The 25,777-nt window shown below is 38.5% G+C and overlaps 1 protein-coding gene across 4 annotated transcripts in view; it reads left to right on the top strand.

The window, feature by feature from the left end:
- The window catches only part of Myo5a (myosin VA), a 167,012-nt gene that overhangs the window by 114,398 nt on the left and 26,837 nt on the right, over positions 1-25,777 (top strand). For 2 of the 4 annotated variants that reach the window (XM_075965247.1, XM_075965246.1), the window contains exons 23-31: positions 3,218-3,311; positions 7,792-7,940; positions 9,599-9,712; positions 11,891-12,034; positions 12,245-12,298; positions 13,704-13,931; positions 19,677-19,777; positions 22,676-22,756; positions 24,090-24,288. In XM_075965247.1, coding sequence (XP_075821362.1) covers positions 3,218-3,311; positions 7,792-7,940; positions 9,599-9,712; positions 11,891-12,034; positions 12,245-12,298; positions 13,704-13,931; positions 19,677-19,777; positions 22,676-22,756; positions 24,090-24,288 — 1,164 coding nt within the window. The remainder of the gene's footprint in view (positions 1-3,217; positions 3,312-7,791; positions 7,941-9,598; positions 9,713-11,890; positions 12,035-12,244; positions 12,299-13,703; positions 13,932-19,676; positions 19,778-22,675; positions 22,757-24,089; positions 24,289-25,777) is intronic. The other 2 variants (XM_075965249.1, XM_075965248.1) reach the window with 1 other exon arrangement.

Raw genomic sequence — 25,777 nt, 5'->3', positions numbered from 1 at the left:
ATCCGGTATCACATGGCAAAGAAGAACAAGTGTGCAACTTTTAGAGCAAAACCACTCCCTCAGTAATACATTAATCCATAAATAGGTTATCCTATTCATAAGGGCACAGTTTTTATTACCCAGTTGTCTCCCTGAGATCCCATCTCCAGATATTAACAGTGAATTTAAGGATGTTAAGAAAAGACAGTCACATCATAACATTTATTACAGACTTTTTCAGTGTGGACTTCATGAGATGCAGACTCCTTATTATCCCTTGGTAAGGGATGCTATGATTCTCAGGCAGATCAGAGAACTGTTAGTACCTGAATTTATAGTTGGAATTCCCATGAATACCTGTGTTAAACTATGTTAAGTCCAAGTTGGAAAAATCTAGACAGGAGCTGCTGAGCAGATGAAATTCCCAAATGTTCAGTCTCATCCATGCTTCCATGCTATGAATTTAACTTACATTAAAACTTGTTGGGCATGGGAAAATGCAGGGCTTCTAAGAAGTGGTAACGAAGTGTATTTAAACATTTCTAAAAGACCCTTACAACTGGGCTTCCTGAGAGGTAGTAATTGATTTGAATGAGTCCACAAGGATCACCTTCTCTAGAGGAAAATGAGTGAGTTGTCAGCTGCAACTGAATAATCCTCACTTGTTTCTTCTGTGCTGGATTCTGAACAGGGACTCATTCTTTTCAGGAAGAGCTTAGCTGAACTGCAGGCAAAATTGTGTAGCCAGTACAACTGCTACCCCATCATTCATGGTGCTCATAGTCCATAGAATTCCTCCTGCATCTGAGTGAGACCCACTCTATACATAGAAAATGCAGTGCCACTGTGCAGTATCCTTTGTCGTGGCAACTTTGTTCTTGCATAACTCAAATATGCATTTTAAAGGATACCCTTGAGCATTTAAGATCTCTTTTCTTCCTCAGTCTCTGAAAGCTTTCAAGATTCCTCTGGAAATATGGCTTTCTTTTTTCTTTCTTTCTTTCTTTCTTTCTGTGTGTGTGTGTGTGTGTGTGTGTGTGTGTGTGTGTGTGTGTGTGTTGCTGGAGATTCATTCTCTTAAAACCCCATTACCCTCTCAAAAAGGAAGGCAAGGTCCAAGATAGACTGATAAGAGAGATCCAAACAGTCAAACTTCAGGGCTCCTATGGCCCAAACATTGGTTTCTCTGCTGTCCCAAACTGTGGTAAAAAGTGGTGGATACCAGTCCAAGTAGAATGATAAGAAAAGGTCCTAAATAAAGCTGACTCAAGCAGCCATGAGACCACTGAATCTTTTCTCTCTGTGTTCAGGCCTGACAAAGGTGTCTTTTTCTTCCGGGTTGGTTCCCCAAAGTTAATGGAGTCATTTGGGCAAAAGCCTGGACATCTAACAGCTTCACCAGGCTAGGCTCTACCACTAGACCTGATTGATATATCAGTTAAAGTGACAGATAATGATGAAAAGCACAGAGAAGATACTCTGTGAGGAACAAATAAGGGGTCCCACCTTTGCTTTTGTTTTTTTAATTGTAATAAAATATATACTTTAATACCTACTAACTAATTTCTCTTGAGACAAGGTCTTACTACGTAGCCCTAGCTGGCCTGAATTTACTGTTAGACCAAGCCCGCCTCAAACTCATAGAGATCTGACTGCCTCTGCCTCCTAGGTGCTCAGATTTTAGGCATGTGTCACCATGCCTGACCCCATTTCCATAATTTCTTAAAGCATGTTATTATAAGGAAATAAATACATCAGTATTTATCTAAGGTCATTATTTATTTAAGCATGAAATTTAAAAAAAGGTCAGTTCTTAAAAAATTCTTTGAAGTTATCACATAGAAAATTCTCCCTAAAAAGATATAAAAGAGAGTATATCAGAAAGCCTTTAGTGAATTCCTAAAGCTAAAATGCTTTCACACAGACACTCAAGGGGAAACAAAGGCACCACATCTTCCCATAATTAAACAAATGCAACACACTTTACACAGTTAAAGTAGTATTCCGCAGCATAAACAAATGTAGCACATCTTTGCTTGGCTAAAGTAATATTCTACAACACAATCCTGTGAATTGACTAAATGTACCCATATTTATAAAAAGGAGAGAACATGAAGTTGGAAGAAAATTGTTAGGAATGGGATCCAATAAGACTAGCAGGGTGTGAATATGGTGAAAATTCATTGTATACATATATGAAAGTCTCAGAATAAATGAAAAAGATTTTATTTTTAAAAGAATTCATGGGTTCAGAGAGATGTCTAAGCTATTAAGTTTGTCTTTTGCCATTCCAGAGGACCAGAGTTTAGTTTGTAGCCTATACATCTGTGATTCCAGCTCTGTGGGGTCCAGTACTCTCTTCTGGCTGTGGATACACACACACACACACACACACACACACACACACACACACACACACACGGCATACACTTACATATACACATAATTTTTTTTTAAAGACTCATAGCTTCAATTTCTTTAATCTGCCCATTTTGAATTGTGGTATTCTGATGGTACAATGAGAAGATGTTTGATGACTAATCTTAGTTGTCAACTTGACACACTGAAAAGATGGAATTTCAAAGAATTGCCCCTAGCAAAATTTTCTTGGGCATGACTGTGGGGTGTTTTCTCCATTGCTAATTGACGTGGGAAGGCCCAGCCCACTGTAATTGGTATACTCCCTAGGCATGTGGGCCTGGGCTATATAAGAAAGACAGCTGAGCATGAGCCTAGGAGCAAAACTTAATTCTGGTTTCTTCTTCAAACTCCTGCCTTAGCTCCCCCTGGTGATGGACAGGGATCTGGACATGTAAGATGAAATAAACCCTTTCCTTTACCACAGCAACAGAATCAAAATAGAACAAGGTGGTATCACTATTCTGGGAACAGGTGTTTTCTAGATGCTAGTCAGGTGCTAAGTGTTTATCATACAGAGTAAAACAAACACCATCACCATCCTGTTCCTCCTAGGATATGTCTAGTCTATGGGAGAAAACAAGTAATAAACCATTCATAAGAATGGTAAAGAGGCAAATACAGAGCTTTGCAACAGCTCAGAGAAAAGGTCTCTAATGGAGATGGTTTTGAAGAAGTGTCTCTGGAGAGAGTGAATTTGAGACGTGTGACAGGCGACAGGATGTAACTAAGTGAAGACAGGAGGTACAGAGACAGTGACTGTTGTGGGACTTCTCGGTCTATTACAACCAGAATCTCAGTTTGGCGTTTCATTTTATAGCTGGTGTCTACTTTGAAGGAAGAAAACACTTTGCTCAAACAGGAAAAGGAGACCCTCAATCACCTCATTGTGGAGCAAGCTAAGGAGATGACAGGTAAGGTTTATGTGGGTTTAGCCTAGCATACAACAACCAATGTCAAACCTAAGTTTTATAAGTTTGATATTAGGTTACCAGTTACACAGTATTACTTAGAGCTGAATTTTTTTTTAAAGTTTTGGCTGTCATCTACATTTACAACAAGACTCTCAAATATTTTACTAAAATTAATGAATTTATAAAGTTGATCTCTGGGCTGGCTCTATGTACTAATATAAAGTTATTCAGTAATATAATATGTAGCTCTTAAAAATTTATGTGTATGAGTTTTAATTATAGGATTCTTACTGATTTAATAAGAATTCTTGAGCTAATTTGTGGATAGATAGTTTATGTGTTCTTTTATCCACACACACATACATGCATGCATTTTTTTCTTTGAGTCCAGACTGGCTTTGAATCTGCGGTCTACCTGCTTCACCCTTTCAAATGTGCCTCCACACTCAGCTCTTTGCATATGTTCAAACTGATATAATTTGAAATATTTGTAGGAACAGTACAATAATTTAGTACGTGTGTGTATAATGATCAAATCAAGGTATTTCATCTTCTCAAAATTTGTCATTTGTACTTGTGGGGAACCTTCCCACTCTCCTGCTCAGTGGTACTTTGGAACCTTTATACAGCTTTTCTCCTGGCTTTCCCAGTGCCCATTGACCATTTTTTTATACTCTTTTCTATCAGTTCAGTTTTTTTAAAAGCATCTTTATTGATTGAGAATATATACTGTTTGTCTTTCTGATCCTTTCTGATCACTTAATTTTTATTTATATTTTACTAAAGTAATGAGTGTCATCCTTTTAAGTTCAATTCTCTTTGCTACCAAACTAAACATGAGAAGTAATTTTTAAGATAAAGAACAAGTAAATATGTACATTTATTCTATTTATTGATTGTAGGGTTGATTAAAATGGTCATAAATAAAAGGAACCCTTCAGATTGGCTTATGGGCATGGAGCATTCTCTTGATTGCTAACTGCTGTAGGCGGGCCCAGCCCACTGTGGGTGGTACCATCCCTAGTGATGGATTGTGGGCTGTGTAAACAAAGGGAGCCAAATGTGAGCCCTTAAGCAAGCCAGTAAGCAACATTCACCCAGTGTTTCTGCTTCATTTCCTACCTCTAAGTTCCTACTTGAGCTCTTGTCCTGGTTTGTTTCAAAGATGGACTGTTCCATACTTTCTTCATCCATTCTTCCATTGAAGGGCATCTAGGTTGTTTCCAGGTTCTGGCTATTACAAACAATGCTGCTATGAACATTGTTGAGCATATACTTTTGTTGTATGGTAGGGCATCTCTTGGGTATATTCCCAAGAGTGGTATTGCTGGGTCCAGGGGTAGGTTGATCCCGAATTTCCTGAGAAACCGCCACACTGATTTCCAAAGTGGTTGCACAAGTTTGCATTCCCACCAGCAATGGATGAGTGTACCCCTTATTCCACAACCTCTCCAGCAAAGGCTATCATTGGTGTTTTTGATTTTAGCCATTCTGACAGGTGTAAGATGGTATCTTAAAGTTGTCTTGATTTGCATTTCCCTGATCGCTAAGGAAGTTGAGCATGACCTTAAGTGTCTTTTGGCCATTTGAACTTCTTCTGTTGAGAATTCTCTGTTCAGCTCAGTGCCCCATTTGCCTAGGCTGTTTGGATGTTCACCTTACTAGACCTGGAAGGAAGTGGGATGTCCGGGGGAGTTGATTGGGGGAGGGGGAGGGAAATGGGAGGCTGTGGCGGGGAGGAGACAGAAATCTTTAATAAATAAATAATAATTTTAAAAAAAACAAAGATGGACTGTAACTTGTAAGCTAAATAAAACTCTTTCCTTTCCATGTAGGTTTTAGTCAGTGTTTAATGACAGTAACAAATGGAGGCATTCTGAAAGTCATCCAGAGTAAAGATTAGAGTGATAGCAAGGGATGAACTGGAAGTTTCCCCTTAAGACCATGGTGATAGAGCCCTCGTACTTTCCCTCACATAATTTCTTCCCTCCAATTAAAGAGGATATAGAGGAACAAGAGGACATCCTGGGATTAATACCTTAACGAAAAAACAAGGTGATAACAAGAAGCCAGAATAAAATGTTAAAAGGGACAAAAGAAAATAGTATGAAAGGATGTTTCTAGGATGCAGGTTGTCAGGGAAGGATCCAGAATGATGAAAACATTTCTACAGAAATACACGTTTGTGGGTTTTTTTTGGTTTTTTTTGTTTTTCGAGACAGGGTTTCTCTGTGGCTTTGGAGCCTGTCCTGGAACTAGCTCTGTAGACCAGGCTGGTCTCGAACTCACAGAGATCTGCCTGCCTCTGCCTCCCGAGTGCTGGGATTAAAGGTGTGCACCACCATCGCCCGGCAGAAATACACGGTTTTTTTTGAAATTGACTATAGGAATGAAGAGGTAAGAATGGATTTGTCTTGAAAATTTTGTTGGAAGACTTGGTCTAGCTTCTACAAATTTGTAGAAATAAAGGACAATTGATAAGAGTATCTTAGGAAAAATTTCTCATTCATTAATTTATATATAATTTATAGATTCCCTCCCCTAGGAAAGTATTGTGGAAGGCATCAGGGACGTAGTAGTGACAAGTCTCTTGCCTCCCTTGACTCCTGGAGCTGGCAGAGAATTAAATGATAGAGCAATAGAAGCAGGTAGGCAGTTTGAAACAAAATATAAGACTACAAAGAATATATTGGTAGGAAACCTGATCTTGTAAGAGTAATTGGTTGAGTCACTGGGTTACAAAGTATAGCTTCTTTTAAGGAGTATTTTTTTATTTAATTTAATCTTATGTATATGGATGTTTCATTTGCATTTGTGTCTGTGCACCATGTTTATGCCTGGTGTCTGTGGACGTCAGAAGAGGGTGCTAGATCCCATAGAACTGAAGTTACAGGGTGTAATCCACCATGTCGGTTGTGGAAATTAAATCCAGGTCCTCTAGAAGAGCAGCCAGGACTCTTGATTACTGAGCCCCCAAGCATAGCTTCTTTGTTTTTTTATTACCTGTAGTCAGTGGCTAATCTTTGAACTCCAGACCATGTCTAGCCAAAAGCAAGCTACTGGCAGAAAAGGCAGAGTGAGGTGGGTTCCTTAAGTAACACATGCCAGATGGCAAAGAAGTAAATAGCACAGTCAGCAGCGCCTAAGCAGTCATCTGGTTAGAAATGGAGGGGTAATAGGATGACAGGATTTGATGTGCTCGAGGATTGTATGATAGAACCATGGGACTGAGCTACACAGACTGACTATCGTATAGGAGGACAAGTTCTGTAAAAGTCACCATTCTCTTGAAGAATGACTTTTTGAATCATTATTTAGCCAAAAGAATTTAGGAGTAAGGTGGCTCATTTCCAGGCCTAAAGGCCTAAATTCAGTCCCTGGGTCACATGGTATGTGAATATCCCCATGAGTAGTGATCCTCTGGCTTCCACATGTAATTGTATGTGTGTGCTCTGACACACACACACACACAAAGTATTTTATTGTATTTTATGAATATCCTAAAACAACACTTGGAATTAAAAAATATATATGCCAATACTTACATGAATAACCTAAGGGAGTGCTATACAACTATATTATGTATATATTTATGTGTATATGTATATATATGTGTGTATGTATATATATATATATATATTGTTATTGCTTACTAGACTAGTATGTTGTGGAAGTTTATCCAGAATTTCCTGTAATCTGGGTGTAGTGTTATACAATAATCCCAGCACTGAGGAAATTGAAGCAGGATGGACTGCATAGTTCTAATGCCAGGTTAGGCAGGGCTATATAGCAAGACTGTCTCAAACAGCAAACAAAGAGGAACGTGTTGTAACCAGTGCATGAACTAGTGGGACCAGAGCTATAGTTCATGGAGAGCCCATAGATGAGAGTTGTCATGTATAAGCATAAGTGATTTAGTTGGGGTCATGCTTCTTTCTTTTCCTGCATTCACAAACTGCTCTCCCAGGGCTAGAAGTTCAGTTCCACCAAGAGAAACTGGAAGTCAGCACACCTGTTTACATTCTTAAATTCTGTGGAGTCGCCTTTGTATACATATCCACCTTCCAGTTTTGCAGGGAGGGGGTGTTTTTGTTCTGTTTAGTTCTAAAAGAAAAGTTTATTATAATATAGAAGCAGATTCCTAGGCAATATTTAATTCTTAGTTGAGTAAAAGGTGCAATGCTGGAATCTAGATGATAAATAATAATGGAATTGCTATTATCCTTGGAATAAAGGACAGCTATTTTTTTAAAAACTGATTTCTTAATCTCATTTGTGACCAAGTGCCCTTCCCAGGGGCTTTTGCTTTTAGCCCCTGAGTTGCTTCTGTTATTCTTTGACTTCTGCTGGAAGGCCTAGCTTCCTCATCTGTCTCTTTGGGATATTTCAAGAGCTTTCTCTTGCCACCTCTGTGGCCTGACATGTCACCTGTCACCTTTTTCCCAGGCCTTGATCCTCTATATCCTCTTATTTATTTCAGAAACTATGGAGAGAAAGTTAGTAGAAGAGACAAAACAGCTGGAGCTTGACCTAAATGATGAAAGGCTGAGGTATCAGAACCTTCTGAATGAGTTTAGTCGCCTGGAGGAGCGCTATGATGACCTCAAGGAGGAGATGACCCTGATGCTGGTGAGTCCAACACTTCTTTTTTTAAAGAGTCTTTCTATGTAACCCAGGCTAGCCTTAGACTCATGATTCTTCAATTTTCTACCTCCTGAAGATTACAGGCATGGTCCTTCATACCTGGCATCTGCTTTTTATTTTTAAAATTTATTTATTGGGAGCTGGAGAGATGGCTCAGAGGTTAAGAGCACTGACTACTCTTCCAGAGGTCCTGAGTTCAATTCCCAGCAACCACATGGTGGCTCACGGCCGTCTATAATGAGATCTGGTGCCCTCTTCTGGCATGCAAGCATACATGGAAGGAATGTTGTATACATAATAAATAAATAAATAAATCTTTAAAAAAAATAAAATAAAATTTATTTATTTATTAAGTATACAGTGTTTTGCCTGCGTGCCAGAAGGCACCACATCCCACCATAGACGGCTGTGACCCACCATGTTGTTGCTGGGAATTGAACTCAGGACCTCTGAAAGAGCAGCCAATGATCTTAACCTTTGAGCCATCTCTCCAGCCTCCATTCTCCTTTACTTTTTTAAGATGAGAATATTTAGTCATGTAAGTTATATATAAAAGAAACATAGGGTGCATTCAATATGCTACTTATATCTATCACCCAGTTCCCAAATAGTCAAAGTATCTCTGTTTTCTCTCCTATCCACTACCTTCCCCACTTCATGGATTATATTATTTAAAGCAATCCCATAAGTGATGCAGTTTATCCAAAAGTACTTCAATAGAGTCAGATACTTAGAGATAGGGCTATAAGGCTCCTTTGAGTCCCCTCTGTGTTTTAGGTACAGTTGGCTGGCCCACTCCACATTTTCATTCCCTCTGAGTTTTCTGAACACTGACTGATATGGTATCTTGTGCCCTAAAAGTATCACCCAGACCCCCTGAATCATCATGGTCATGATTCAGGGATCTTCAGTGAACTCTGCAATCATCTAGCTTACCTGCTTTGTACTGTCTTATTCTCACTGCTTATTCCACAGAGTTGTGTTGTGTGTAAAAGTGACAGAAATTACAGTCACATATTTAACTCCTACTTATTTTTTAACCGCTTATACTTTATTACCATGTAATGGATGGTTATGTCTGTCATTCAGTGTATTTTATGAATTTTCTGGTAACTTATTTTATCACAACACTAAAAGCATTGCTTGAACTGAGTAACTCAAAACTTTAAAAAACAAACAAACAAAAAAACAAAGAGCCTTGAAGAAGCCCTATTGGTAGAGCCCTTGCTTAGCATGGTTCTAAAGGCCTGTGTACCATTCTCAGAACTCATATAGGGTGTGGTAGCTCATGCCTGTAATCCAGTCCTCAGGAGGTAGAGGCAGGAGGATCAGAAATTCTAAGTCATCATTAGCTACATAGTGAGTTCAAAGTTAAACTGTTCTACATGAGACCCTGGGGACTCTGCTAATAGTCACAGGTGATCTGCATTTGGCCCTTTGGTTTCATAACAGTTCTTACCAAGCTGTCATGCCTTTCTCATTGGGGAGATCACCCCTTATAAGAATTTGGTTAAAACCCTTGAACATTTGACCATCAGTGCAAATTACTGAGTAGAGACTGCAATGAAGACATTGTGGATGCTGTTTCCAGTGTATAGTTTTATTATGTTAAATGAATTGTATTTGGGTTATTTACCTCACAGAATGTGCCTAAGCCAGGACACAAGAGAACAGACTCTACCCACAGCAGTAATGAGTCTGAATACACCTTCAGCTCTGAATTTGCAGAAACTGAAGACATTGCACCAAGGACAGAGGTACATTTTTCTGTCACTAATAGTAAGATGTACATGGTTCTTTTGATAGGCAACATTTCTAATAATTGGCTTATATATTCTTAATCAGTTGTATGTATACATACCTATTGTACATGGTTTTGCAATGTATATACTAATTTTTTGTTTGTTTTGGTGGTAGAATTGAACCAAGAACTTTATATGTGACAAGCATTTGCTCTGTCTCTGAGCAGCATCCCGAGTCCCACATTACACTTTCAGTGTTAAGTTTTGTAGCAGTAGTTACAGCTGTCTCCATCACGGTTTCACACAAGCAGTTTCTGCAGCAACTCAGCTGTTGACTGCACTTGCCCTGGAGCTCTCACAGCATCCATGGGGCTGCTTTGTGTTGGTTTGAAAGGATTGTTTTTTCCTGATTCTTTTTTTTTTTTTTTGGTTTTTTTCGAGACAGGGTTTCTCTGTGGTTTTGGAGCCTGTCCTGGAACTAGCTCTTATAGACCAGGCTGGTCTCGAACTCACAGAGATCTGCCTGCCTCTGCCTCCCGAGTGCTGGGATTAAAGGCGTGCGCCACCACCGCCCGGCGCTTTTTCCTGATTCTATAGGCTGTTGGAGTCCTGCTTTATTCCTGAGCTTCCTCACAGTTTCCATCCTGGGAAAAGGGCCACCACAACTTTCTCAGCTGTGGTAGGATAATTTCAAAATTAAATTCAAACCAGTGGTGGTAATTTTATTAATTAATTTTATTATCTTTTCATCAGTTGTGAGACTACTATTATTTTTAAGGTCAATATCAAAGTTTCACTGGCTTGGGTGACAAAATCCTTACTAAAAAAGGAAAGGAAAATAAGACCCCACAACTCCTCTCATCCTGATGGTCCACTCCTCCTCCTATTTCATGTGGTTCAGAAAAGGCAAATGACCTTGCTATAAATAAATATGCCACTGGGACTACGGACATCATCTGAGCACTCTGAAGTGATTACCATTCATTACACCTCAAGTTATTTTGTATTTGGCAAGTGTTATTTTCTGTGCCCTACCTTTTCCTATTCTCATATTCCTATCTGGAGAAGTTTGTTTTCACCTCACAATCAGTGGATTCTGTATATAGCATTAACTGATAACTGAAAATTGCCCCATCCTATTTTAATATGATTCCCTTTTAAATGTCCATTCAAAGCCCAAAGGGGTGATTTCCAGTTAATAACATTTTAAATATCAAGAGTGAAGTACTATCTATGATCGTTTATAGAATTGAGGATTCTGTTGCAGTTTTTGAAAGTTAAAGTTTCAAGAATATATGCATCACTAATAAATGAACAGATATTAAGATATTTGAATGAAATGTTTAAGTATTTGTAGGTGTTTTTGGTGGGCCAACACAATAGCTCATTGGGTAAAGTACTTAATGTATAGCCTAATGCCCTGACTTCAGGCCCCAGAACCTATTCTGGAAGAAGAGAACCAATTCCTACAAGTTGTTCTGTGACCTCCATACATGTACCATTTAACCTTATGAAAAGCCAAAGAATAAAATTTAAAACAGCATTGAAACGCCACCTTTGGACAATCAACTGAGATGAAAACTTTTTGTTGAGTCATAGCAGTCACTATTGTCCCAGGAATGATTGTAGTTGTTGAAGTAAGTAGAAGTTGCCCCAGTCCACCAGACTTCCAAGTATTATCTTCAGATACTATGTTCTTAGATGTGTATTTTAGAAATTAGAAACCATCTCATTGCCCATCAGGAAGACAATGACTAAACTGGGGGTTCACCTTGCTCTACAATTAGACAGATAACTGGAAACAATTAGAGCAAGCGCCTTTGCTTGCTGAGTTGTCCCCCAGCTGTGTAGACTTAATTCTTAAACAGATTTGCTACATTTTAATAAACACACACAGCTTTCCACAGGCTTATTTATATATTCCACCAATATAGTATGAGACACAGTTGCTAATATAGGACATTATTAACTTTGAAATGCCGTCTTTGGGTTATCTGCCAGTCAGGTTAAGAGAGAAGTAATGCCTCACGATCATTTAACTCACGTTTCTATAATTATTAGCTAGGATGAACATGTTTTTTGTTTTGTTCTACATTTTTTCTGTGAGTTTGACTGTTTTACTACTGAACTGTTTTCACTTTGGCTTGTGAGTCCTCTGTCTTTTACTTGATTCTTATGATCTCTGGGTTTTAGGAGCCAAGTGAGAAGAAGGTGCCTCTAGACATGTCATTGTTCCTTAAGCTCCAGAAGCGTGTCACAGAGCTGGAACAGGAGAAGCAAATAATGCAGGATGAGCTGGACCGAAAGGAAGAGCAGATGTTCCGCAGCAAGGCAAAGGTGAGCAGCAATAGCCTGTTCCAGGGCCGCGGGCAGCCCAGGCAGGTTGTCCTGTGTCTTTCTGTAGCCCCTGAGTTATTTAGCTATGCAGCACTCGCTGAAGCTGTGAAGGCTTTGACACGTCACTGCTTTTTGTACACAGCTAAGTGTTCTAATAGTCAAAATTTGACAATTAAAATACAAAAGCTTTTAGTTTATTTTTCTCCCCAGGAAGAAGAAAGACCACCAATTAGAGGTGCAGAACTGGAATATGAATCCCTCAAGGTATTGAAAATTTCATCCCAAGACTTTGACTACTTTGTTTTGACAAGAGAGCTGCTAAGAACTTGTCTTTTCCTCTGAGAACATCCTTAGCTAAATCTAGCTAAATCTTATCTGGGCACTAGTTCTAGCCTCTGTTCTTTCATTTTACAAACCATTTCATTAAGTAGGACTTCACTCTGAACAGGAGGTAGCAGCCCTGCAAGCTACAGTAGTAAAGATTATGAACTCTAGAGTCAATCTCCCTCTCTTCTCCACCATAAAAATCTGAGGCTGAGGGGCAGACTAAAAGCATAGGGTAGCAGTCTGCTCTCTAAAACATTCCTGCCTCACATAAACATAGGTAAATGAAAGTGTTTTCTATAGTATGAGTGAAGCCCAGATATTGACACAGCTTTGGTGAGTGGTTCCCAAAGTATGGCCCTCTATTAACATAATCAATACTGCCTGGTTCCTTGTTGGAAGTACAGAATTCTCAGACCTCGTGCCATTAGACATAAAGTCATGATCCTGTAACTGGGGTTTAGAAATATGTGTTTCAACAGGAACTCCAACTGGCTGTGATGCATGTTAAAGTTTGGGGCACATTGTGTCAGAGCCTCAGTATCAAAATAAAGACATTGTCTTGGTTCTGTCCCAGAAATGAGCAATGCAAAACTGATTTCCAGGATTCAAAGAGAGCACTACTGAGAATTTCAGTCATTGGGAATATCCTGACCAGTTGTATGCTTTGTTTTACCCTTTATCTGCATAGTTTTATATTTACCTGCAAACAAAACCTGGGTTTCCCAGGATTAGGACTCAGCAGTCTTCATCTCAGAGTATTCTGTGAGCAGGTCGGAGTAAATTTGCTTCTGGAATTGGAGTTGGTGATACAAACTCTAATGGTCCCTCTAATATCACACTTACCTAATCTGGGCCATCCCTAAGAGTGGAGACTGATGTCCTTTCTATTAGAATTATTCTATCACTTAGGGGTTAGTTTTCCGATGGAAAGATGAAAATGATAGCAGTAAATGTCTTAGTTGGGGTTTTTATTGCTGTGAAGAGATACCATGACAATGACTACTCTTATAAAGGAAAACATTTAATTGGGGCTAGCTTACAGTTCAGAGGTTTGGTCCATTGTCATCATGGTGGGAAGGATGGTGACGTGTAGGCATACATGGTTCTGGAGAGGTAGCTGAGAGTTCTACATCCAGATGTGAAGACAACAGAAAAAGATTATGACACACTGATTATACTTGAGTATCTGAGACCTCAAAGCCCACCCCATTGACATACTTCCTCTAACAAGGCCACTCCTACTCCAGCACAACCACACCTCCCAATAGTAGCAGTCCCTATGAGCCTGTGGGGCCATTTTTATTCAAACCACCATAGTAAACTTGACTATCTTTTCATTCAGCGTCAAGAACTGGAGTCAGAAAACAAAAAACTGAAAAATGAGCTGAACGAGTTACGCAAAGCCCTCAGTGAGAAGAGTGCCCCAGAAGTGACTGCACCAGGTGCTCCTGCCTACCGTGTCCTCATGGAACAGCTGACCTCTGTGAGTGAGGAGCTTGATGTTCGAAAGGAAGAGGTTCTCATCTTGCGGTCTCAGCTGGTGAGCCAGAAAGAAGCCATCCAACCCAAGGTAAGCATGCATATATGTTGAGTACGAAGCATGGTGACTGGCTTTCATTTCTTCCAGTTTGTAAAGAGACAAACACTTAAGAGTAGTTGCAAAAAGCCACTGTGTTCCTAGGTGTCTTTCAAAGTTTAGTTCCCCACAAAGAATATCACAGTCTAAAGACAGCCAGCTCCTAGATCACCCAGGATTTGAAAGAAATCCATGGTGTCAGCAGTACACTAAGACTTCTTTATCTGAAGGAGTTAGGAAAAAAGACACTCAAGCATTCACTTGATGGCTTCCTTTTTTTAATTCTCTCATGCTGTTGTTCCTCTTATGATGTTCCTCTTTGTTCTCCATAGCTATATATATACCCAACAAAATCTTTCAAGCATACAGGAGTTATATTTGAAAATCATAATCCATTCTTAAGTAGATGATAAAAACAGAGTCATCTCGACAACTCACACACAATAAATCTAAACAACTTGTCACAGAGCAAGGAAGGAGCATTTTTTCTTAGTCAGCTCCTTAATTGGCAGACTGTAACTTGCAGCAGCAAAGAAAGAATCAGTCATTTTGTTATCTATCTAGAGAGGTAGTCTATAAAGGAGTTATAAACCTTAAACTACTGAGGAGCCTAAGAAAATAAGGTGATTATGTACTGTAACCCACACTTCTGCGTGTATAAACATTTTGATGCGATCAGTAATAGTGAAAGCCAGGCTTTCTCAGACTCAAGAGAGTGCCTTTTTAGAAGATAGAGGTGTGTTGTCATGTCTTTGGTTCAGGCTCAGGATTACCATAAGTCTTTTAATATCAGTTCAATAGCCACTCTCCAAGGTATAGGACACTAAAAGCATTTTAAATCTTAAAATATATTTACTGTCCCATGTATAACTTTAGACCATACAAGAGAAAACTTGTAACTCTTTCTCAGGGCTATGAAGTAAATTATTTTTTGTAGCCCTGACCAGCCAGAACTTCTCTTCCCATGGTGTTTCTGAACAAAAGCTGTAATTAATTATTGTTCCAGTTTATCAGTCAGACCCAGCAAATAAAGCATGTGCAGCCATTAGGTTGCTTTTCACTTTTGATCCTGGCTCAACAAATAAGACAGTTGGCTATATGTCCTTGTAAATTTGCTTTTCTGGGAATAATTTATCTTAAAAACCATTAGCAAGGCATCTGGTCTAATCTAAAGCTACTTTGAAGTTTTATATCAGCTGATAAAACTCAGCTTTCCTGACAACTGGGGCAAATTCATCTGTTTTCATAATCATCAGCCTGAGCTGAAGTCTAAAACATCTCCTAGGGAGAAGTTCATAGGCCTTGACTGTGTAGTATTTTTTGTATTCATGTTTATTCATCAAAACTCTGTAAAAGCTAACATTATTAATATCAATTAGACAATACAGCTTCAGGAGGGGTCATCTTGACAAGAGATGAAAATACCCAGAAGATTAGGATGTATTCATGAGATAAGCACACTATGATATACTATGATTTGATTTGATAGGATAGGATATGAATAGGGAAATTTGCAGTAGCGATTATGAAGTTATAGATCGAAGCAAAAGATATTCTGGAATCGCTAGCCTTATGACCTGGTCTAATGAAGTTTCCCATCAGAGAGTTTTCCTTATACTTGGCTGACACCTTGAATATTAATTACCACCTGCTGTTCTAATGTTAATACTCACATTTTTTAAAAAATTACTTTTGTAGTAATCCTGCCTCAGTATATTCTGAACTAAAGTAAAATACATTAAATATAATAATATACAAATTATTTTGGTACAAAGAAGCATTAAGTCTAGCTAAAATTACTTGTTAAAATTGGTCTGCATAAGTAGAAATGTAACAAAATGGTTAGAAATGAAATCAGTTGATGGAAATTACACTCCCAGGTGTAAACAGAGACTGTGTGCTCCTTTCCCAGCTACTTAGACCCAAATAATCACACAAAAACTATATTAGTTATAACACTGTTTGGCCAATGGCTTAGACATATTTCTAGCTAGCTCTTACATCTTAAATTAACCCATTTCTATTAATCTGTGTATCACTACAAGGCTGTGGTCTACCAGTAAGGTTCTGGCATTTTTCTCCTTTGGCAGCTACATGGCATCTCCCTGACTCTGCCTTCTTTCTCTTTTGTTTTTCTGCTTAGCTCTATTCTGCCCTGCCATAGGCCAAAGCAGCTTCTTTATTAATCAATGGTAATAAAACATATTCACAGCATGCAGAGCGAATCCCATATCATCCAGGAGTTCCCTTTAATAGGGAGAAGGTAGGAAGGGCTGTGTTCATGGAGTAAACAGAAAGTGTTCTATACTGTTATCTTTCTTGGCTCAGTCTCATCTGGTTCCAAGGCTTGAACAGACTAGCCTTGAGAAAGAAAGCCCTGTATGCCTCCTGGACAAAGACTAAATCAGTATTCTCTCCTCTCTCAGCAAATGGATAGCCTCTCTTTTTCTTTTTAAATTTATAGATAATTGTGTGTTTGGGTATATATATATACATACATACATACATACATATATATATATATATATATATATATATATTGTGGAGTACATTAGTCTCATAAGAAACTTTAGTGGAAATGAAAAGATTGGAAAATAAAAACGAAGCAAAGGTCATAAATACAACCTCACTAATAGAGCACATAGTTTGGTAACATACCTGCCATCTTATTAAGTTCACATAGTTCATGTGACAACTGTTCTGTGATAATGGGCTGGCTCTATCTCTATACAGTCCCTGCTTGCTCAGCTCCCAGTCTCCTTGTTACACACCTTGGCTGTTCTGGAGGAGTATGCAGTATACTGAAACCTTCCAGACACCCAATGCCTTTTGTAATTCTGGGTTCCTCAATTTCTTATTATTAAGCCAATGGTGAACAGCACACAGTGAGCTAGAGTGTGAGTCATCCCAGCCAGCTCTTGTTTGTCTGTTCTACCTCCAAAGAGCTCAGAGAGACTTTCCCTGGACAATTAGCCTCCCAAAGAGACTTTCCCTGGACAGTTAGCCTCCCAAAGAGACTTTCCCTGGACAATTAGCCTCCCAAAGGCCACTACTTGAACTCCTCAAAGACCTAGTATGAAATCTCACCCAGATAAATCAACAGCAGAATCATTCTTTCATACACCCAAGCATTTTACAGCCAGGAATATTTAAAAACAAAACGACTCAGAAAAGAAGTTAAGCATTAGTAATAGGAGTTCCAGTCAGGTGGTGGTGGCACCTTTAATCGCAGCATTAGGGAGGCAGAGGCAGGTAGATCTTTGTGAGTTCGAGACCTGTTAGTTCTGGTCTACAGAGCGAGTTTCAGAACAGTCAAGGCTACACAGAGAAACCCAGTCTCGAAAAATAAAAAGTTAAAAGGAAAAAAAAAAAGGAACTCCTATTTCCTACACATATATTAATGTCAGCCTTATGACAGTTTTGTGAATGCTAATTCATTACAGTTAGTTTTACAAGAAACAACTCACAGCTTTTAAATTAACTCTTGTTAATTCAGTGAAAGTATCTATTCATGAAGCTAAAGATTTATTGTTTCTACATTTTTGTGCTTGCCAACATGTGATTTTTCAGGATGACAAGGTAATTGTATATATTTTTAATATTTAATAAGTACTTCTGTTTAATCCTAACATTGACTTGCAGGTCTCTTTAATTTATGTAGTTCGTGTTTTGTGACCAGGTCTATTTTATTTTATGTTGTTTTTTAAGATTTATTTGTTTATTATTTGTGTCTGTGTGATTATGTGGAAATGAATGCCAGAATAGGGCATTGTGTGTCCTCTTCTATCATTCTCCATCTATTCCTCTGAGGTAGTGATTCTCTCAAACCTGGAGCTTTCATTTCCTCACCGAGGCTAGAAGCCAATAAGCCAAGCAATGCCCTGGCTCCATCCCCTCAGAACTTGGGTAACAGACATGTATGGAATGTCTAGCTTATTACATGGGTGCTGAGATCTGAACTCAGGTCCTCATGATTGAGAATCAAACACTCTTAAGTGCTGATACATCTCTCCAGCCCTCTCTGCCCTTTTGCCTTAGGATCTTATATAGCCTACTTTAGCCTCAAACTCACTGTATTGTTGAGGATGTCTTTGAACTCCTGGTTATCCTGCCTCCACTTCCTGAATGTTCTGAGTACCGTTATAAGCTGCCATGCCCCACTTCCTTTTTACTTACTAATTTCCTGACTTCTTTCTATACGAAGTCACTAGGAGAAACTGTGGATGTCAGATGGATCTCCAGGACTTGTAATTCACAGTCATCTCTGTGACTCGCTGCTGTAATTCTGGTGTCATGCACAAGTTGGGGAGGAAAAACCCTTAACTTAGAGACAGTTCTTCTGGGCACACATCGTACCAAATCTAACAAGGTTGAGGAGAAATGGAAGAGCTGAGCATGAATTCTTTACTGCTACTTTTCCCTCCCTAAGGGCAACGCCCATAACTAGAATGAAAAGTAGCTCCTGTGCCGGGCGGTGGTGGCGCACGCCTTTAATCCCAGCACTTGGGAGGCAGAGGCAGGCGGATCTCTGTGAGTTCGAGACCAGCCTGGTCTACAAGAGCTAGTTCCAGGACAGGCTCCAAAAACCACAGAGAAACCCTGTCTCGAAAAAAAAAAAGTAGCTCCTGTGAAGGTGCAGAGTTGAATCTCTCGACTCTCTTGGTTTCTGCTGTTGAGCAATACTGGGTGCTTCATGTATGGTGCAACCTTCTCAGAACTTGGAGCCGTTGCATGTGGGAAACACACAGAACACTGAGTCAAAAACTTCTCAGTGCTAAAGTGTAAATCTGAGTCCGTCTCCCAAATACCATATTCTAGTCAAGACAGGCAGAATTAAGAAAGAACCAGCTACTTGTTCCCCAGGACATCAGCAAATGGAGTCACTCATCTTTTCTTGTCTTCATACTAGCCGAATAGATCAAGTGACCTAATTTATCAGAATTTTAAAAATACTCCAGAAAAGTCCTAAGATAGTCAAGTACAGTGTATCATTATTTGATATAAAAACTTGAGCCATTGTGAATTTTATTTATAGGGCTTAAAAATGAGAATATGAAATAGATTTTTCTTTCAGGGAAAGAGAAAAATTAAATTAGCAAATATATACCCTTTATAAAATAAAGCTAAAGAAATGTTTATTTGGGACCAGAATGTAGCTCAACTGGTTAAATGCTTACCTAACACATACAGAACTCTGGGTTTGATCTGTAACACTCCATAAACTGTGCTGGCTCAGTGGTACATACCAATGATCCCAGCACTGAGGAAGATGTGGTAAAAAGACCAGAAGTTCAAGGTCATCCTCAGATACCTAGAAAGTTTAAGGACAGCCTGGGCATGAGCCACCATGCCTAGCTTAGAGCAAACATTGATTGAAAGATCAGACATGTTTTTAGACAAAGAGAATGACCCTTTTAGTGTGCTAAAGTTGTTATTCTTTAGAGGCAATAAATTAGTAATTTGATTTAGTGTTTTGGGGGTGTTATATGCACACACGTGCACAAAAAAGAGAAAGAGAGAGTTGCATGTGTCTGTATAAGCATACACATGAATGTCAGTTGATAACTTATGGAAGTAAATTATTTCCACCATGTGGATTCTAGAGATTGAACTCAGGTTATCAGGCTAAGTGGTAAGTGCCCTTACCCACTAAGCCCTGAAATGAAAAGAATATGTTATATGTGATCCACAGTTACGGAGTTGAGCCTTCATGTGGATTTGTGTCATTTCTCCCTTCAGAATACAATGACAGATTCCACAATACTTTTGGAAGATGTACAGAAAATGAAAGACAAAGGTGAAATAGCACAAGCATATATTGGTTTGAAAGAAACAAACAGGTAAGTTCATCCTTTCATCCACCTTGGTTTAACTGTATTAAGCTGAGTCTTCAAGTCAGTTTCTTGTTCAGGAAGTCAGTGTGCTAATTCATTGCTTTATTAGACATCAGCCAATCTTTAAGAAGAACCTAAGGTTTCTGATGTAAATCAACTTAACATCCCTTTCATAATATCAGATAATTGTTGATGATTGGTGTCAAAGGAAATGTTATTCACATTATGAGAAGATATGTTTATATCAAGGGCCTTGACCTTAAGCTGCCTGAAGAAGAAAACCTATTGCTCAGTTTGGACTGTCCTGGGTAGATCCTTTTCTAGTAAGGGTGTTGTTCAAGATGGCTATTTGAAGGTTTGTAGAGACAACTACAGTGTTCAATAGCTGAAATGTAGCATGAAGAGAAGTTAAGATGTGTGTGCCTAGAATTCCATCAGTGGTAGCCATATAGCTCTAGTGCCACAACTTTGAGAACGGGAGAATGAAGACTCATACCTACAGTTGTCAGCATTACTGCCAACCTCATTTCTGAACAGAGATTTAATATCATTGTACTCTAAACAGAAAAAATTACACACTGGACCATTTTGAGAGAGCATGACCAGTGGTCAAAGACAGTTCTGGAGTCTCCTAGGTATCTTGATCACAGTTCCAGGATTGGCTTGCATAAATACCCACAAATTAAATATATATACCTTACAAAACATAAATTACTTCTTTATTTATTGGCAACAGTACAAAGGTACCTTTTCAAAGGTATTTAGTTAAATGTAAATTTAATTTATGAATTAGTTGTGATCTTTTATATTTAAGAATATCATATTAGTCTGGCTGTGGTGGCCCACGTCTTTAATCCTAGAACTCAGGAAGCAGAGGCAGGTGGATCTCTGTAAGTTCAAGGTCAGCCCGATCTACATAGTGAGTTCTATATAGTGAGTTCCAGGACAGCCAAGGCTACAGAGAAAAACCCTGTCTCAAAACAAAACAGAATATCTTGTTATAGTAAGAGTATATGCTGTCTATGCAATCCACTCAGCTATTCAGTCACTAGGTCAGGAATGTTTCTACCCCATGCCAGCACTATGTTACATTGTGGGATACAGCAGAAGACAAGTAAATGCCATCCCTTCCCACAGAGGTGATAGGCTCCTTAGATAAAGGACTGAGAATGTTTGCGTTTTAGTCTAAAGATATTAGAAAGAATTGAAGTATTTTAAGTAGAAGAATAATTGTAATGGAACAAGATTGAAAACACAAAACCAGTTAAGAGGCTTTGCTGTAGTCCAATGACTGAGCATGGTGACTCAAGGTTGGTTGATGACAGTTAGGATTGAAAGAAGTGGGGAAATTTGGAAAGATATGCGTAAAGATGAGGTCAGTAAACCCTGTGGAATGTTGGGTGTGTGAGAGGGTTTAGGGAAGCTTGCAGTTTCTGCTGTGGGGATTCAGATGGATGTGCTGATGCCATGTCATTATTATGAGACCAGGATGGAGTGATGAGTGGATTTATATACATTGAATTTTAGCAGACAAGAAGGAATTCAGGGAGAGAAATTCTACTAGGCAATAGAGTTATATATAATAGATCTATAATCAAGACACGTGGCCTGAGATAAAAATTTTGAAGTCATAAGAATACAATAAAATAATCGAAACCTCAAAAATAGCTAACTTTAGAGACAGAGAAATGGTAGATTGAAAACAGAATTCACTCAGATTCATGTTGCAAACATAGCAACAAAAGTGTATCAAGGCCGGGCGATGGTGGCGCACGCCTTTAATCCCAGCACTCGGGAGGCAGAGGCAGGCAGATCTCTGTGAGTTCGAGACCAGCCTGGTCTACAGAGCTAGTTCCAGGACAGGCTCCAAAGCCACAGAGAAACCCTGTCTCGAAAAACCAAAAAAAAAAAAAGTGTATCAAGATTAAGATCCTGGCCTCTGAAATCACATGGCACTGGACTCAAATGCTTCTTACCAGCTGTTAATTCAACATGGGTGATGGGAAGAACAGATGAGGTAGTGAAAGAATGAAGAACAGCATCTGACATTTAATACATCCTCAAAATATATTATTTACACCCTTGGTAGGAAAAATGTTACCAACTAAATGTTGTCTATAAACTACAGATTTTAATAAGAGATGATAAATAAACCTCTGATATAAAGGTAGTTTCTCCAGATCTTAAATTTAATTTTACCCAAAATTTAAAATTATATCAAAAGCTGAGAACTTTGGATACATTCTTATGTTATTTGTACAATAATTTTTATAAAAGTTTACATGGGGAATCAGATTATGCTGAAATAAATTTATATCAAGATAACTGAAGGGCTGGAGAGATGGCTCAGAGGTTAAGAGCATTGCTTGCTCTTCCAAAGGTCCTGAGTTCAATTCCCAGCAACCACATGGTGGCTCACAACCATCTGTAATGGGGTCTGGTGCCCTCTTCTGGCCTGCAGGCATACACACAGACAGAATATTATATACATAACAAATAAATAAATATTTTTTTAAAAAAGATAACTGAAAATTTCATTTTGAAATAGATTATGAAAATTGTCACATGAAGATATACCTAGAGTTTTCATTTTATGCATGTGTTATGGTTAGCCTTAATGAAATGCTTGATGTGTAAGATCATATGGCTAGCCTCATAAAACATTAGAAATTAAATGTCTCATCTTCTAGTCATTTCATTTTTTCATTTATTTGTGATACGACTTCTTGCCCATTTTTTAACTAACCAAAGTAATTTGTGATAATGTAAAGTCATTTGTAATTACTAAAAATGGTCCTATCCACTTAGTAAATACTGAAATATCATGTGCTTTTCTTGACCACCATCATCTCATTTCCATCCTGTGTCCCTTTGTGTTTTGCATTGTGTTCTTTTACATGGAAGATCATCTACTATGGATTACCAGGAGTTGAATGAGGATGGAGAGCTCTGGCTGGTTTATGAAGGGTTAAAACAAGCCAACAGGTTATATCTGTCTCCTCAGAATGGAATGTTATTAACTTGTTTTTCTTACTAACAGTGACTTACAACTTTGACTACTGTGTGTCTTGTGCATTTACTATCTTCCTGAGACAGTTAGTCTCAATAAAACTTAGACTCTGCAGCCAAATACCTACTTTTAAATTGTCTCTACTAACAGATACTGTTAAGGCTAACGTTGATTATAGGTGAATACAAATTGCTTCATGTATGCCACAGTGCTGTCAGGAGTGAAGATCTAAAAATTGTGAATCTCTCTAGGATTTGAGGAAAACAAGACTTTAAACTGAAGCAGTTATTGGAGCATGGCCACTAATACTTGTTACCTGGACAGTAACTTATCTGTAATAAATGTCAATCTGGGATACACATTCCTATAACAAATGTGGCCACTTTCTCATTATTGTGATGCTGCCTAAAAGTATTGTCAAATACCTGATTCAACATTTTCTGTTATTATAAGATTCAAAGCCAAATAAGGATAATCATCTGAGATCAGCAATTTACTTCCAGGAAAAAAAAACAGAATTCACTGTGTCTTTCTCTAACACATTTATCTGCCCTAATGCTGTCTGTGTCTTAAAAATCTCACAAAAATTCCATTATCATGATTATAATTTTAAATCATTACACTGTTAAATGGGCTGTGCTTGTTCTGCTTTGTTCTAACCGTAACCATCAGTATTGATAACAAAGGAAATCGGGATTAAATGTCTTTCTCTTCATGTTAGTTACTGCTTGACTATAACTTTGTCCAAAAGCAATATCTTGTTAGCATTCTGTTAGATATGTAATCTCATGGGGAGAGAGATGACAGTTCTGTCTACACACACACACACACACACACACACACACACACACACACACACACTTACAGAACTACTAGATTCCATTGGATAAATCTATGGATCTCCAAGTAGTGCACCACCCTGTCTTGGATAAGTGGACAATATTAAAAACATGATCCTGGTTCCACCTTTGCCTGAAATCAATGGCTGTGCCTTTTTAAAGGTCTTTTTCATTAGATTGGGAATGTATAACCTTGCCTTTTACAATGCAACTATTTATCTGTCTGTCTATTTATTTATGGCAATGATGCTGTCTTTGCCAACTTAGAGGAGAACTTCATACAATTCAAAGATGCAGATGTGACACATGGATTCCCATTTCTGGCATTTGAGTTTCATGACATTACTGGAGTCAGGAGTTTCACAGATGCTAGAGAGTATCTGCTTTTCTTATTCTTGCAAAGGAACATGTAGCTTCACACCCTTTAGAGGTGTCCTGTCCTCTACAAACTTGTGTGGCCTCTCTGCAGGCTCTTGGAATCCCAGCTACAGTCGCAGAAGAGGAGCCATGAGAATGAAGCCGAGGCCCTCCGTGGGGAAATCCAGAGCCTAAAGGAAGAAAACAACCGGCAACAGCAGCTACTGGCCCAGAACCTGCAGCTGCCCCCTGAGGCCCGCATTGAAGCCAGCCTGCAGCATGAGATCACACGGCTGACCAATGAAAACCTGGTAAGGAGAGTAGCAGTGTCCCAGTCTGCTGTATGTTCTTTTTGGACAAGCACGGCTTTTCCTTGTTGGGAATGACACTCTTCTGTCTCTAATAGAGACAAAAAGGAAAATATGAATGTGTTGATAGAAATGAATCAAAATAATAAAATTGCACCCAGCTGTTTCTCACAACAGTCTATTGGACAGTTGAGCCCTCTCAGACCTTACTTGCAGTGTTTGGAAGAAAGTCTGCTGGCTACTTGCTAGGCTTTGAATACCAGAAAGACATGGCTACAAATTATTTTCCTTTGATCCCAAGCATCCAGTGAGGATGCCGTCCAGCCCGTCTAGCAGACAAGCCAAGGAAGGGTCTTGATTGAACTAAGCATGGGCTATGGGTGGAGCTTCTAAAACAGGATGGAGGGACTAGTATTGAGCTTGGCACATTTTATTCTTTTAAGCAGAACTTGTACAGTAATAAAGAGGGTACTTTTGCCTTTCCCCTTACCAGATTCTGAATGCTGAAATGGACTCTAAGACTTCTTTTTTCTTATTCCTTTAAAAAAAATTTTGCCAAGAAAAAAAATTATTTTCTACAGTATTTCTCTCTCCATCACATTATAACCTTGATTATATATCTGGAATTTTTAAATCTGTGTAAATTTTACAGATATATTTATTGCATAAAAAGTCATTGAAAGATCATAATTACAATTTTTACATAAAATCTGTTCTTTAGTGACATGAAAAAAACCTTTTAAGATCTATACTAAAAGTGTTTCAGTTTCGTTGAAGGTCTAATTCCCATCAGTGATAACTGACAACACAGATAGGTCTCTGCTACCAAATGTTCACCCATGTTTTATCTAGATTAGGAAAAAATCAGAGTAATTTCTTTCCAGTCTGTCTTATGTATAAAGCTCCATGGTAGGAATGTGGGGCAGGGGATGAGGATGATGTCTGAGCTCTTTCAGCATGACTGAACCTATGGGGAAATCTACTGAGTCACAAAGTGTTTTTTAAAAGTTGTGTTTTACTCTGTTGCTTAAATAACTAACAATGCTTTTGATGATTACAAATTGACAAATGTATGGAATAATATTGATTGATCAGTGTACAGACTCTTTGCTTCTGAATCATTGTCTTAAAATGTTAGATGTTCTGTGAAATGGGTTTGTTTCTGGTGGTAGATTCTCAGTTTGTTCACTACATTAATCAAGTGTTGCCCTTACAGCTTGTCTGTAATATTCTTGGCAAATTTTGTACCCAATGTAGAAATGATCGAGCCCTATACTCTAAATAGAAGACTCTAATTAGTTTTAGGCTACCCTTTGCAGATCAGCTGCTTGTACCATTACACTGACTGCTAATTCAAAGAATAGTATCAAACTCAAGGCTCTCTCAGGCTACTTAGAGTTTCTTAGTCTAAATTATGCATTTTTTTAGGATGTACTTGAGCAGAATATTAAGGCAACAGTATATCTGGGCTTGGTGCTTCTGAAGTTTTGCC

The sequence above is a fragment of the Microtus pennsylvanicus genome, chromosome 3, assembly GCF_037038515.1.
Source record: "Microtus pennsylvanicus isolate mMicPen1 chromosome 3, mMicPen1.hap1, whole genome shotgun sequence".
Lineage (NCBI taxonomy): Eukaryota > Metazoa > Chordata > Mammalia > Rodentia > Cricetidae > Microtus > Microtus pennsylvanicus.
The sequence above is the reverse complement of the archived record's forward strand: the minus strand, read 5'-3'. Positions and strand labels throughout refer to the sequence as shown.